Below are 11,768 nucleotides of genomic sequence, written 5' to 3'. Positions count from 1 at the left end.
TCTATGATTCTATGACTCCACCAAAAAAAGCCGCTCACTACTTTACAGTACTGGTACCATATTCCCCACCCGCAGGAAAATTACAAAGATGCCTTCCAGTAAGAAAACACCCTCAACTCTTAAAAATGCTTTCTGTGCTCCCAAAACCCCAAGCCCATCTCCCTCCCCACCCCCCCTTGCTTTACAATACAGAAAGGCATGACTAACTCCTGCCCTCCATACGCCACAGCATTGGAAACCACCACACCAACACTGCTGTATTAGTTCTGCATTTGACACGTGGGAGCGAAGCAGAAAACTCCTTGCCATTTGTCCCGTGCCTACATCCAGACTCACAAAGCACTGCTGGCACCCTGCCCGTTGAATGTAACAAGACAACACAAAGCCATTTTCCCCTAACTGCCCTGTTACATTGTGTTTCTGTATGTCGTGCTTAGTTGCACCCAGCACAGGAAGACAGAGAATATTCCCTTCCTGAAAATCCCACGGTTCAACCACAGTGCAAAATCTCCTGCCATTTCGAGCGTATGTGATAGCAACATCTACACATTTCTAGGCTCCAAGGGTAAGATTCACCTTTTCCCATATATTTAAAATGCATTTCTTCCATTGCAGGACAAAGGTGACGATCTTGTGAAGCTGTACAGCCAAGCACTAGCCCTTTGCACGCAGCAGACAGCAGTTTATTCTTCAGCTCCCCATTACAATAGCGATGACGCTGTCAGCTAGTCTCCATCCGTACCCTATGAGCTAGATTCCAGCTCTACCCCCTCAAGACCAGCCAGCATCCCAGTCCCACCGCTTCCCAAACACGAGAGCCGTCTCGTGACAGTGCTGCCCATCAGCTAAAGGTGATGCCCGTGCCCGGGGAAGGAGTATGTCACACCATGAAAAAAAGAGCAGTGGTGTCTCCAGGGCCCCTGGCGTGAACAGCACCAGGCAGCTCCAGCTGGTAGCACCGTACCAAAGGCTGCTGGAGTTGCCCCAGCCTGGGGCTCTGCCCACTGACTCCAGCAGCAGCGAACCTGCGCTCCAACCACACCTCCACGCAGACGATGCCATACAGGAAGGGGCAAGCCCCGGGCAGTTCTCCTGACCAAAATTTGAAAGGTAAGGGGATCAATTACATATCACAACCACATTTTACACCAATAACATTTTACTACATATGTTATTACATCAATGGCTTGAAAAAATTTTATTTGATGTCAGCAAACATTGGAAATCATAGAAAAATGAATTATGGAGAATTTCACAAAGGAATTTACCCCACTATAATTCCTTATACAGTAAAATAATTCAAAACCAAATGTTACTTTTCAGTGGCTAAGCAATTTTATAATGCTATGAACATTCATCACAGTAAGTGTGCTGAATAATAGAAAACAGGCAAAAAAGACATTTAAAATATTACTTACAACAGCATTATCACAACATACTTTCTTTAAAATCCCAACGAGTATTTTATCACTTCAAAAGCTATACAGCATTTCCATTATATTTGCAAACTTAACCTTATACATCTTTTAAAATCTTGAAAAAACTTCTTTTAAGCAATCTATAAGCAGTTAACAAAATTGATAAAATCTACATAATGGAATACTATACACTCCAGTATAAATTTTATTTTAGGAGAATATGAATGTAAACACTCATTATTATACAACATGCATAGACTATACTGACCTTCCATTTCTGAACTGTAACTTTCACTGCAATTGTGCTTTACTATCAACAGGAAAAGCTGCATTAATCCAGGGAGTGGCAGAAAAGTATTTGCTTTAGGGGCATTGCACAAGATCACTAGATTTTGACTTGCTGAAGACAAGCTGGAGCTCATAAAAATTTTTTTTTCTTTTTTTTTTAATAAAGAGTAAATATCAGGCCACCCATCGCTGAATGGGCTATGTGTAATTTTATACAGATTTGAAAGAAAAACGCATTATCAGAGAAATCTCCTACAGTATTTTTGCGCTTCGTTGACTTGGAGATCTACGTTCACAAGTCCAGTGATCAAGTTAGTGTAATGCACTGTTCGGCTCATATTTGGTGTGCAAGAATACCAACAGCATATTCACGATTTAGAGAATAAAAACTGAAATTTAAAGTGACAATGAGCATATTTTACTACGTAATGTTTCAGATGGACTTGTACAGGAAAGAAAAACGTTTGTCAGGACATTGCTTTAAGAGAATAAGAGTTTCACTCTCATATTAACTATTAAAAAAGTGTTCTCGTGGATATTTATGGGGTCTTCCTGGTTGCAAACTTGTAAAAATATATTAAGAATTCGTTATCCCCATTGGTATTAAATATATCAAGACACAACCATTGTGGTTGCACTACCAGTTATGGCTACTATGGTCTTAAGCATCTGATTGTACTTTGTTGCTATATTGTTAAGCACAACTGAGGCATGTATTTTTTTTCCCTTGGTTATAAGATTAATATTACAAAAATTGATCACTGTTTCAAACCAGTTAAACACAAATATTCAAGTAACAAGGTTGTTTTAATGGATAAGCGAAAAAAGAAGTTACCTAGCACTTTACACAACTACATAAAAATTAAATAGAACAAATGAAATTTGCTTATGCAATACACTTTTATATCTTTAAGATTTCTAAAACTAAAACTTAAACTATCATTTTCTTTAACGATACCATATTTTGCACAATAACTTATACTTAGGAGAGATAATTTCCCATTTTCCACAAAATATATATAATTGTGACATTCACATTGATAGTTTAAGAAACAAAAAATTTAAGTGAATATTCTATCTTATGCAGTTATCTTTGTGGACCCTTCTAATCAGAATGCAACCAGTTGATATATCTAATGCTTGACCCATTTAAAAAAGAAGAGGGTCTTCACCTAAACAAGACCAAACCATTTAAACTTTCAAAAGCTAAAATGATTTTATCGCATTTAAAAAGATAGTTAAAGAGAATGTAAAAAACTAAACGTTTAAAATACAGTGCTATTATATTGTATGTATCAACTACAATAAGATAGCAGTCAACTGAAAAGTAATTAAACAACTTTTTTCTTCCTAGTATCATGATTTATACATGTTTCCCCCTACCCCTTGGGGATAAAGCCAAAACACAACTTTTCTGATCATAAGATGGAGAGAGTTGAGGGTAAAAACCGATGAAAAGTCCTCACAGGTAACTTAACTCGCCAGCAGAAGCCTCTCCTGAGGCGTTTCACCAGCTGGGATGCAAGCTCACACAGCCCTCTCACACTGGCGAGGACCTGTCTCTGTGCATTGGTACCAGCAGGAGGTTTAATACTAGAGTATTTCTAACAAACGACATTGCTTTACACCAGAACTGTCAGCTGAATTCACAGTGCTATTTGCCTGTCTTTAATCCTAATTCACACTGGCTAACAACTAGTGTCCTTTCCCACAAAAGACTCCCAACTCCAACCAGCACAGGACTGAAGGAACATCTGCAGGGCCACCATCAGAGCTGCCAGTTCACATCAACAGCCATAGAGACGCTGCCACAAACTTGGGATCACAGGTTTCCAATATAGAGGGATAGGGAATAGCTCCCTTCCATCCTCCCATCACCTCAAAGGATCTCTCTGGAGCTACCAGAATGAACCTGCTCAGAAACAGCTGCAAAGTGGCTGAAACAGGCCCTTTTTGGGCTCCACACTCTAGCTTGCCCTAAGAAATGCCTATCAGCTCCTTCGCCTGTGTGGTGTTACTCAATTTCTCATGTTCAATTAATTAGGTTCCTTGCACAAGACCCAAGGAGGAGACCACCTCAGCAGGACTTTAGGCTACCTCCCCTGCCTTTCCTTGGGTTGGGTCTACACTGCAGGAGGTGTGGTCACAGCTGGCTCTGTTAGCCAGCTGGCATTAGCCTACCTTGTTTAGGTACAGAGAACAGAGCCGTCACAGCACACAACACGGCACAGCCCAGCAGCTCAAGCATCAGCACCAAGTTCAGGGCTAGACTCCGAGCTGCAGCACCTCAGCTGCAGGCCAGGACATGGACTAGCTCATTTCAGGTTGTGTTAAGAGAAGCTGGTGCCGTATATTGCTGTGTGCCATCTTGGCTTGAACCCTCTGTAGAGGAAGACAGGCAAAGAAGGTCCTTTTTTCCACCTGCAAAGACACCTGGTAGTTTCTTCCAACATCATTAAATTAACCATTTTTAAATGCTTTGTGACTAGTGTTATTTTGCAGCTTTCCACTGGACAATAAGTAATACTGTTGCTTCTGGCTTCTCTGAACACTGTCTGCTCGGCAGTCAGCAACTACCTAGTTCAAGGTGCCAAGTCCTCATACAGGACTTTCAAGAACAGCTCCAGTTCAAGCCAGCTAGACGGGCCACTGCACAGGTCATCCGAGCAGAGGGCTGGGGATTTGAAAGCTGCATGCACCAAGTATTTGGAAAAGCACCTCTTAGATTTTAAATTGCATATTTTGGTTCAGAACAAGAAAGCCATGTGTGCTTCAGAAGGGTTAAAATGGCCAATGAAATTAACCCAGTTCTCCATTAAACTTCTGAGAGACCAAAAACTACCTGAAGGTTGAATTTGTGCTCCAACCCTCATACAGACTTCCAGTGGGAGACGTAGTTTGATGTCTTTGGCAAACAGCGCTCTGAAAAGGAATGAGACACTGGGACAGAAAGTGACCTATGGTAGCCAAATGGAAAAAGGCACATATTCCCAAAAGGAGAGGCACCAGAGAAAGTTGTTTTGACTTAATCCCGCAGAGGATCAGGAAAAAGAAAGTTGTGTAGCACTCATTTAACAAGTTACAATGCAAATGCTGAATGCCAGGGATTAAATAGCGTATCAATTTCAGGTTACGTATTCCCTTTTGCACTAAATAAAAGCCATTAAAATATACAGGAATAAAATGCTCAATTAGGGAGCTTTCTATGAAGCAAGAACACACAAATACAGTGGAAAGAATTGCACCAACCAGAAGTGTAACGAGTTATGTTTACAACCTTGGACTGACCAAACCTTAGAAATAACATTTCCTATCACTTTGCATTATTCAAGATTGCTTGTTAACATGCCCTGTCATTTCAGAACAAACCTGACACCACTGGCATGTGCATAGGCCTCTCCTTTATAGAAAGCTCGCTAATAATAGTGTCATCATAAGAATACACAGGAAGCGGAGACCACAAGACCATGCAGCAATACATACTTATACCCTACGGACCAAGTATCATAAGAACTCCTAATGTGTAGAGTTATTGTGGGGCTGCTAAGGAGCTCCTTGTTTTGCAGGTTGGTCAAAATTTACAGACAGGTGGTACTGGTTCTAGAAATCCCCATGCTTAAGCAGGACGTTGATGAAATGGAGAGCTGAGCTACCTGGGTACTTTTGAAAGAAAGTGGAAGCAGTATGGAGGAATGAGGGGAGATTAAGGCAGATGTAGCACAGGACTGGAAGCGTTTGCCTTTTTTTTTTGGTAATAGCTGCTTGTCCACAGATATGATGCAGATGGCTGTCTGAGGTTTGCTAATACCTGATATCCTGGATAACACAGTAGTCAACACAAATTGTTCTAGGCTACAGCACCTTCTCACGAAGCAGATGCATATCTGACATCAAGAACAGAAGTAGCCTGGAGGGAAGGGGGAGGGGGGAGAAAAAGGAGACGTTTAGTTTAAAAATGAATACACATTGGCTTTCTTGTATCTCCAAACTTCACCCCAGATCCACGGTACTGAAAGCAACAAGACAGACAACCCTGGCATGTGGGAGGAATGGCAGCAGCCTCCTCTATTCTGAGCCACACCAGGATTTGTTGGGAGTGTAAATATACAAGAATTAAGACTGGAGTTGAGGCTGCTTTATAGTCAGCAGTCTCATCTCCCCCCTTCAAAAAGAACAACAAAAAAAGGAACTGTGGCCACTTGCTATGAAAACACACTGAAGGGGAAAGCCCAGAGCAGTCAGAGGGCTGACAAAGCTTTTACTAGGCTGGCGGCCAGGTAGACAAGGCATGCCAGAGTAGAAAGCACCTGAGGGACTTCAGTGTTAGATCAGCAAAGTCTTCTCCTGGCTACTGCTGACTGAGTCCACCTGACTTGACCAGTTGCCTGTGCAAGTGCTCTCAAAAGCAGGCACCAGCTGCATGGTACTGCACAGCTCAGGAGGGACCAGGAACCCCCTTCCTAGCCCATATAGATCACTTCTGGGATAATCCCAATGACACTTCACTTTGCCCCCAGAACCGCTCAGACAGGCACCCAGTCAGCACTATGCTTATGTTGCCTCTGAAGGCAGGAGCACCACATTTATAGCCAGCCTGAGAAGCAAAGTCTGATGTGCTCAGAGAACATGGTAGTCATTAGATGTCCACTGTGCGATACCCCTGTGTCCTTTCCTTATGCATTTTTATAAAAAGCTGCAGGCTTGCTAGTTAAAATCCCCTCCATGCTGCCAGTGCCTTCCTCCTCCGAGCCATGACACATCAGTTCCTACTGTCCAGAACAGGCTTCATCAAGAACCACAAGCCACATGGTGCTAGTGTAAAGCATACATGGTATGTCATGGCTGGCAGCTCACTGCCACCCTGCCCGGCTCCTGCCTGCGTCAGCCTGCTGCAGGCAGGCTCTGCCCTCATCCCTTACTGAACTGCAGGGCACAGTGAACCACCTGACTCTCGAAGTAGCTGCCTTTTCTCTAGGCTTTGCAATTATTCCCACCAGCCTATTGTTTTGGTCCCCTCTCCACCCACTCAGCACTGGCTCAGCTCCAGCCTGGGCACTTTCCATCACTAGTTCGGGGATCACAACTGCTGCTCCACCAGCCATTTCACCAGACCTTGCTGCCTTGCCTCCACTGCTAACTTGTCTGGGATCTTCATTGCTCCAGTATCCACACACTTGGCCACATCAGCACACTCCAGTTCCTGCTGCAACCCAACACATTTTCTTCTTATCTCGAGTAAGACTCCCCTTTTTTGACTGCAACTTTCAGGACCAAGTGTGCATTTGAAGCCAGGAAGAATCTCGGAGGGCTCAGAGAAGAAAAGCTCTGCACTGCCAACAGATACAACTCCACTGGTCACAGGAAAAGGCAGTGATACGAACCACCTTTCAAATGGGTGGCTATGTACTAGTACCATTGCTGCTTTGCTCCACCTCTCAGTTCTGGAAGAATGGGGCAATTTCACTCACATTCTTCTGAGAAGGCAAGTTCTTTGAGTTTGGTTTTGTTCATCTGTCATACCTTTGGAGCTAGTCTCCAAATATAAGCATCCTTTGATTAACACATTATTAGGATTTGTGAGGCAATGGAGTTCTTCTCTCCGAATGCCTGAATGGCAAAGTACAAGTGAGCCAACCATAATCAGGGCAACAAGAATATACAGTACACTGAGAAGTCTTTAGTCCATGCGAGACCAAAATTTGCCTTACGCTGCTGACTGTGCTTGCGTTTAGAAGACAGGGCTTTTTGTGCCAAGCTGTCTTATAAAATTAGGCCAAAGGGAGCCCTAGATCAGACATTTTTAACATGCAAACCTCTAGCAGGGTTTTCTTTTGCAAGACTGTGTTAATATTACATTTTTGTAACTAATTTTCACATTTAAATACTCTACAGTCTCTTAGTTAATTTTAAACACACATTGTCTTTGCAGAAGTGTTAACTCCGTGAAGCTCCATCAAGGAGAGGCTGTTTCTAGAATTTCTGTCTTCACAGAAACTGCTGTAAAATCAAGGAAACTCTACCTCTAGGTAATTCCAGAGTGAACAGTTTCACACACTCGCCTTGTTTATAGCTTTCTTCCCTTCCCTCGAGTGAAATCACTCCATCATCAAAAATGGAAGAGCGAGCTTTGCCTCAGAAGACTCTACAGTCACACAAAGCCAAACCTAGAACAGCTTGGAGAACTGAGTGCAGAGAAAACATCCAAGTCAGATAAAGATGTATGGGGTCTCGGCAGCAAGAGGCATTAAAATGTCCACGTGCTGATGAGATACTGTCAGAGGGCTGCAAATTAACTGTTCTCTTTCCACTTTCATATATGTCTGGAATTCCCAATTCCCAAAATCAGTACTGGAATCTGTATATCCAGAGGAAGTGAAACATGCTCAGATAGAAGATTGTCAAAAATTGCTTTTGTAAAGAGTATATATGTATACACACATCTCTGTGAACTGAGCTCAGATTGGGAATTTTATGTGACTTTTAAATTGGATTTACCTCATCTTCCTCTTCGGACATTTTAGTGGAATTATCAGGGGATTTTACAGGCTTCTGGCTATTGGTTCCATTTGTCTCTTCTTTGCCGTGCTCAGCCTCCCACTCCTGTAGAACTTCATCTATGTTGAAACGACGTCGATAATTTACAAAAAAGTTTTTCACTTGCACCACAGATTTGTTTCCAATCACATCAGAGATTGCCTGAAAGTCTCGGCCATATTTCCTGATTGCTAAAAGCACCAAGAAGAAAAACAAAAGCAATGTGTTATTTCCACAAAGACCACAAACCAGGCTCAAGTCACAGCATAAAGATCCAATGCTGAACATCTATCAAGATTTCAAGCCTTCCTCAGATTAACCCGGGGCGGGGGGGGGGAGTCTAAATTGGGCAAGAGACACAGTTAAGACTAGCCCTCCAGAAGAGTAGAAAGTGGAGGTGTAGTAAAGATGGGCAGAGCCAAATCTAGAAGACCTGTGTAAATCTGCCTGTACTACTTGAGAAGTCAGGCAGGCAAAGAGCATAGCAGCAACCAGTAGAGTTTCACTTTCTGAAAGCTTGGACAAGCAGAGATTATTTGCAAACATTCATATGGTGCAATTTATACTGCCCGGGGAGGGGAAGCGGGGATACTGTTTCCTTGTTCAATTCCGTTCTTTGGGCATTAGTACACAAAAAAAATCCTTCATTAGCTACTGAAGGGAAACACAGCTCTGAAATGCAGCAGTTTTGATTATCACCACCCGAAGTACAAAGAGACTTGTAGTGCCATACCTTGCACAGCAAGAAGCTGCTCATCTGTGGTCCAACGTGCATTAAATTTCTGAACGACCTAAACATCAAAAAAAATTAGGTAACTTCATTTACATAAGCAACAACTTTCACTTGTATCTGAGCTCATAAAAATCTCACAAAAACACAACAAGGAATTATCTGCTAGTCAAACTATATCATTCCTTTTAGTCATAACAATGTTTTCAACGTGAAGAACTGCGTGTGGCACCCATTCAGTTAACTGTGACATACACTGCGCCTGTAAGTCATGGTAATACAAAAAGATATGGAATGGTCTAAGCAGATAACCGAGAGCCACGCTCTTCCAAAGCACCTACTTGTTTTTATCATGGACACCCTCTGTAATCTTGGTCAAATTATTTCCAGCATGAGGTGCCAGAGTTGGAAGGAAAACAGCAAAAGCACCGAGCGCCAAGAGAAAGATGTGCCATTAACATCCTCTCCTACATTTCTTAGCATTCAGAGCAAAGCAACTACATCTCTCACAAGGGCATATGGATACAACACACACACAACATGGTATATCTGGGATACCTGTACTTCTGTTAGAAACCACTTTCACGTGTTAAACACTGCTCTTACTTCCTCATCTGTCATTTCCATTACATAACAACAGTGAATATGGTGGTCTTGATTTACACTGACAACTCATAGGACATTGGTCCTAGTTTACTGGCAATGCAAATAGCTCTGCTATGTAAACACAGATTAGCATTTATCTCCACAATAAACAAGGGTCAGAAAGTGATCCTACCTCTGGAAGTCTGTATTGTTCTATACCACCTTCAAGTTTTTCTTTGAGCGCGCTGTTTGTCTGTTTGATATTCTGAATCTGAAAGGAAAGTTTCATCGCTTTAACATGGATTAAAAAAAAAAAAAAAAATAAATCTTTGGACAAGTCTTCTTCCAGCAGCCCCAAAAGGAAGTCCACGATCAGAATTCCAGCTTTCCTCACAACCTCCCTTTTTCCAAAAAGAAAGTTTGTTATATTGGAATGAAGGAGCAGCTGGCACATCAGGAGATCCCATTTAATTTATTCTAACCTGTCTGCAAGTTATTTGGAGCAAGAACTGCCCCAACTTCCAGGTCTATATAAAGTCCAGCATAAGAAGAAAGGCCCTCTTCGCAGCAAGTAATGAATCAAAGACTGCTAGAGAGCTCTGCTTCTCCCAGAGTGCCAAGAAAAAGGCTTCAGGCCAAAATACCAATTCTATTAAGTTAAATAAAGAGCTTGAGCCAGACTTCTGCTTTAAAAAATGTGAAAATGTTCAGATCTAGGAAACAAACTCATGTAGTAAACCTGTCCTTACTAACAGATATTTGAAAAACATTTGTTGAAAAGGCAGATCCATCAGTGAAGCAAAAGGTACATAGGAAAGTTCGTATGATACATGTCTAAGGAAGAATAAAACAAATATCTGCCTGTTCCAAAAGTACTGTAGGAAAAGGCAAAGGAAATTGATTACTGCAGATGGAAATCAGATACTGGTGAAACCAATGTCTTCTGAGGGAAGTTCATAGTTAAAACATAAGGAACCCTGAACTGCAAGAAACACTAAGCACCAACAAATGTTCCTTCAAGTCAGTGCTATGGACTTTTCCTTGCTCCACTTTAGGTATAAAGCAGGCTTGCCCATAGAACTAAAACATAAGAGACATAAAACACAGGGCTCCAATTAGTTTATAGTACAAGGCTAGCAGCTTGTCAATTAAGCCACATAATGATGTGCATCATCACTGTCAAGCTACAAATTCCTGTGAACTCTGCAGACTGTGACAGGCATGACCACCAAAAATAGCAGTTATTCTTGAACTATCCCATCCATACCTGTCGTTTGATTGAGACTAATTCCATGTCCAGTTGTCTGAGCACAGTGGTAGCAGCTGTCGCGTTGGCAGAAACAGCCTCCACATCTTCTTGAGAAAGGAACATTCCTTTGGGAGGTTTCCTCTTCGCTCTGTTCTTGGCCTGCGTACTGTGCTTCTCCTTCTTCACCTGAGGAACGGTTTCAGCAGGTGGCACCTGGCAAACAGCAGTCATTTTACAAAACTAGATTATCTTTAAAGGTCCCTTCCAACTCAAAGCATTCTGTGATTCTATGACTTTTAGCCAGCGTCAAAAGTTGGACAATGAAAAAGGTGACTTGCAGACAGGAAGACATTTTTTGCTTGAAGTGGCATGTCATACAAACACTGACTTATACAAACCTCTCCTTTCTTCTGGCCGCTTTCAACATCTGCACAGATACTGGTTGTCTTCTCTGCCCATTCTCACTTTGGAAGACAGATGCCCAATTTTCTAGCAGTTAAATATCCTGGTTATTTTCAAACACTCCAAAACCTCTCTTCTTGCTTTTATCACCAGGCCTGCACACACCAGTTTAACCAAACACCAAAAGGAAACTAAGTGGAGTTTGGAGACAGGGGAAGAATGCTACTAGAAGAGTTTGCAGAGATTTATTTTTCTACATGTCAGACAGAAGAAGGCATAAACCAAATTTATTTAAAGACTAATGATAAAGGAGCAAGGTGACTACAAAGTAATTCTTACATCAGTACAGAGTTTCTTGGAAGCCAAATTTTCTTGCATAGCATGGATATAAACTGTTCCATTAAACTGATTCAGTTTTGCCCACAAATAAAATTCAAGTCTCTTTTGGAAAAGGGAATATTTCACACACTACTAATTATTTTTATGCCTTCTGTCTAAAGCAAAGAATTAGGCGCACACCTCAAACAGGTATATTAGCTAGGACACTATACTACAGATCCTT

General features: G+C 41.9%; 1 protein-coding gene across 1 annotated transcript in view; it reads right to left on the bottom strand.

Annotated features, from left to right (window-relative positions):
* Nucleotides 1–1,212: 1,212 nt before the first annotated feature.
* RCOR1 (REST corepressor 1) overlaps nucleotides 1,213–11,768 on the bottom strand; it is an 88,258-nt gene continuing 77,702 nt past the window's right edge. Inside the window, exons 8-12 of the mRNA XM_068399708.1 lie at nucleotides 10,823–11,017; nucleotides 9,749–9,826; nucleotides 8,974–9,031; nucleotides 8,202–8,431; nucleotides 1,213–5,613 (exon numbers count right to left, since the gene is read on the bottom strand). Of these exons, the coding sequence (XP_068255809.1) occupies nucleotides 5,572–5,613; nucleotides 8,202–8,431; nucleotides 8,974–9,031; nucleotides 9,749–9,826; nucleotides 10,823–11,017 (603 nt within the window). The 3' untranslated portion in view covers nucleotides 1,213–5,571. The remainder of the gene's footprint in view (nucleotides 5,614–8,201; nucleotides 8,432–8,973; nucleotides 9,032–9,748; nucleotides 9,827–10,822; nucleotides 11,018–11,768) is intronic.

The sequence above is a fragment of the Nyctibius grandis genome, chromosome 4 (genome assembly GCF_013368605.1).
Source record: "Nyctibius grandis isolate bNycGra1 chromosome 4, bNycGra1.pri, whole genome shotgun sequence".
Lineage (NCBI taxonomy): Eukaryota > Metazoa > Chordata > Aves > Nyctibiiformes > Nyctibiidae > Nyctibius > Nyctibius grandis.
The sequence above is the reverse complement of the archived record's forward strand: the minus strand, read 5'-3'. Positions and strand labels throughout refer to the sequence as shown.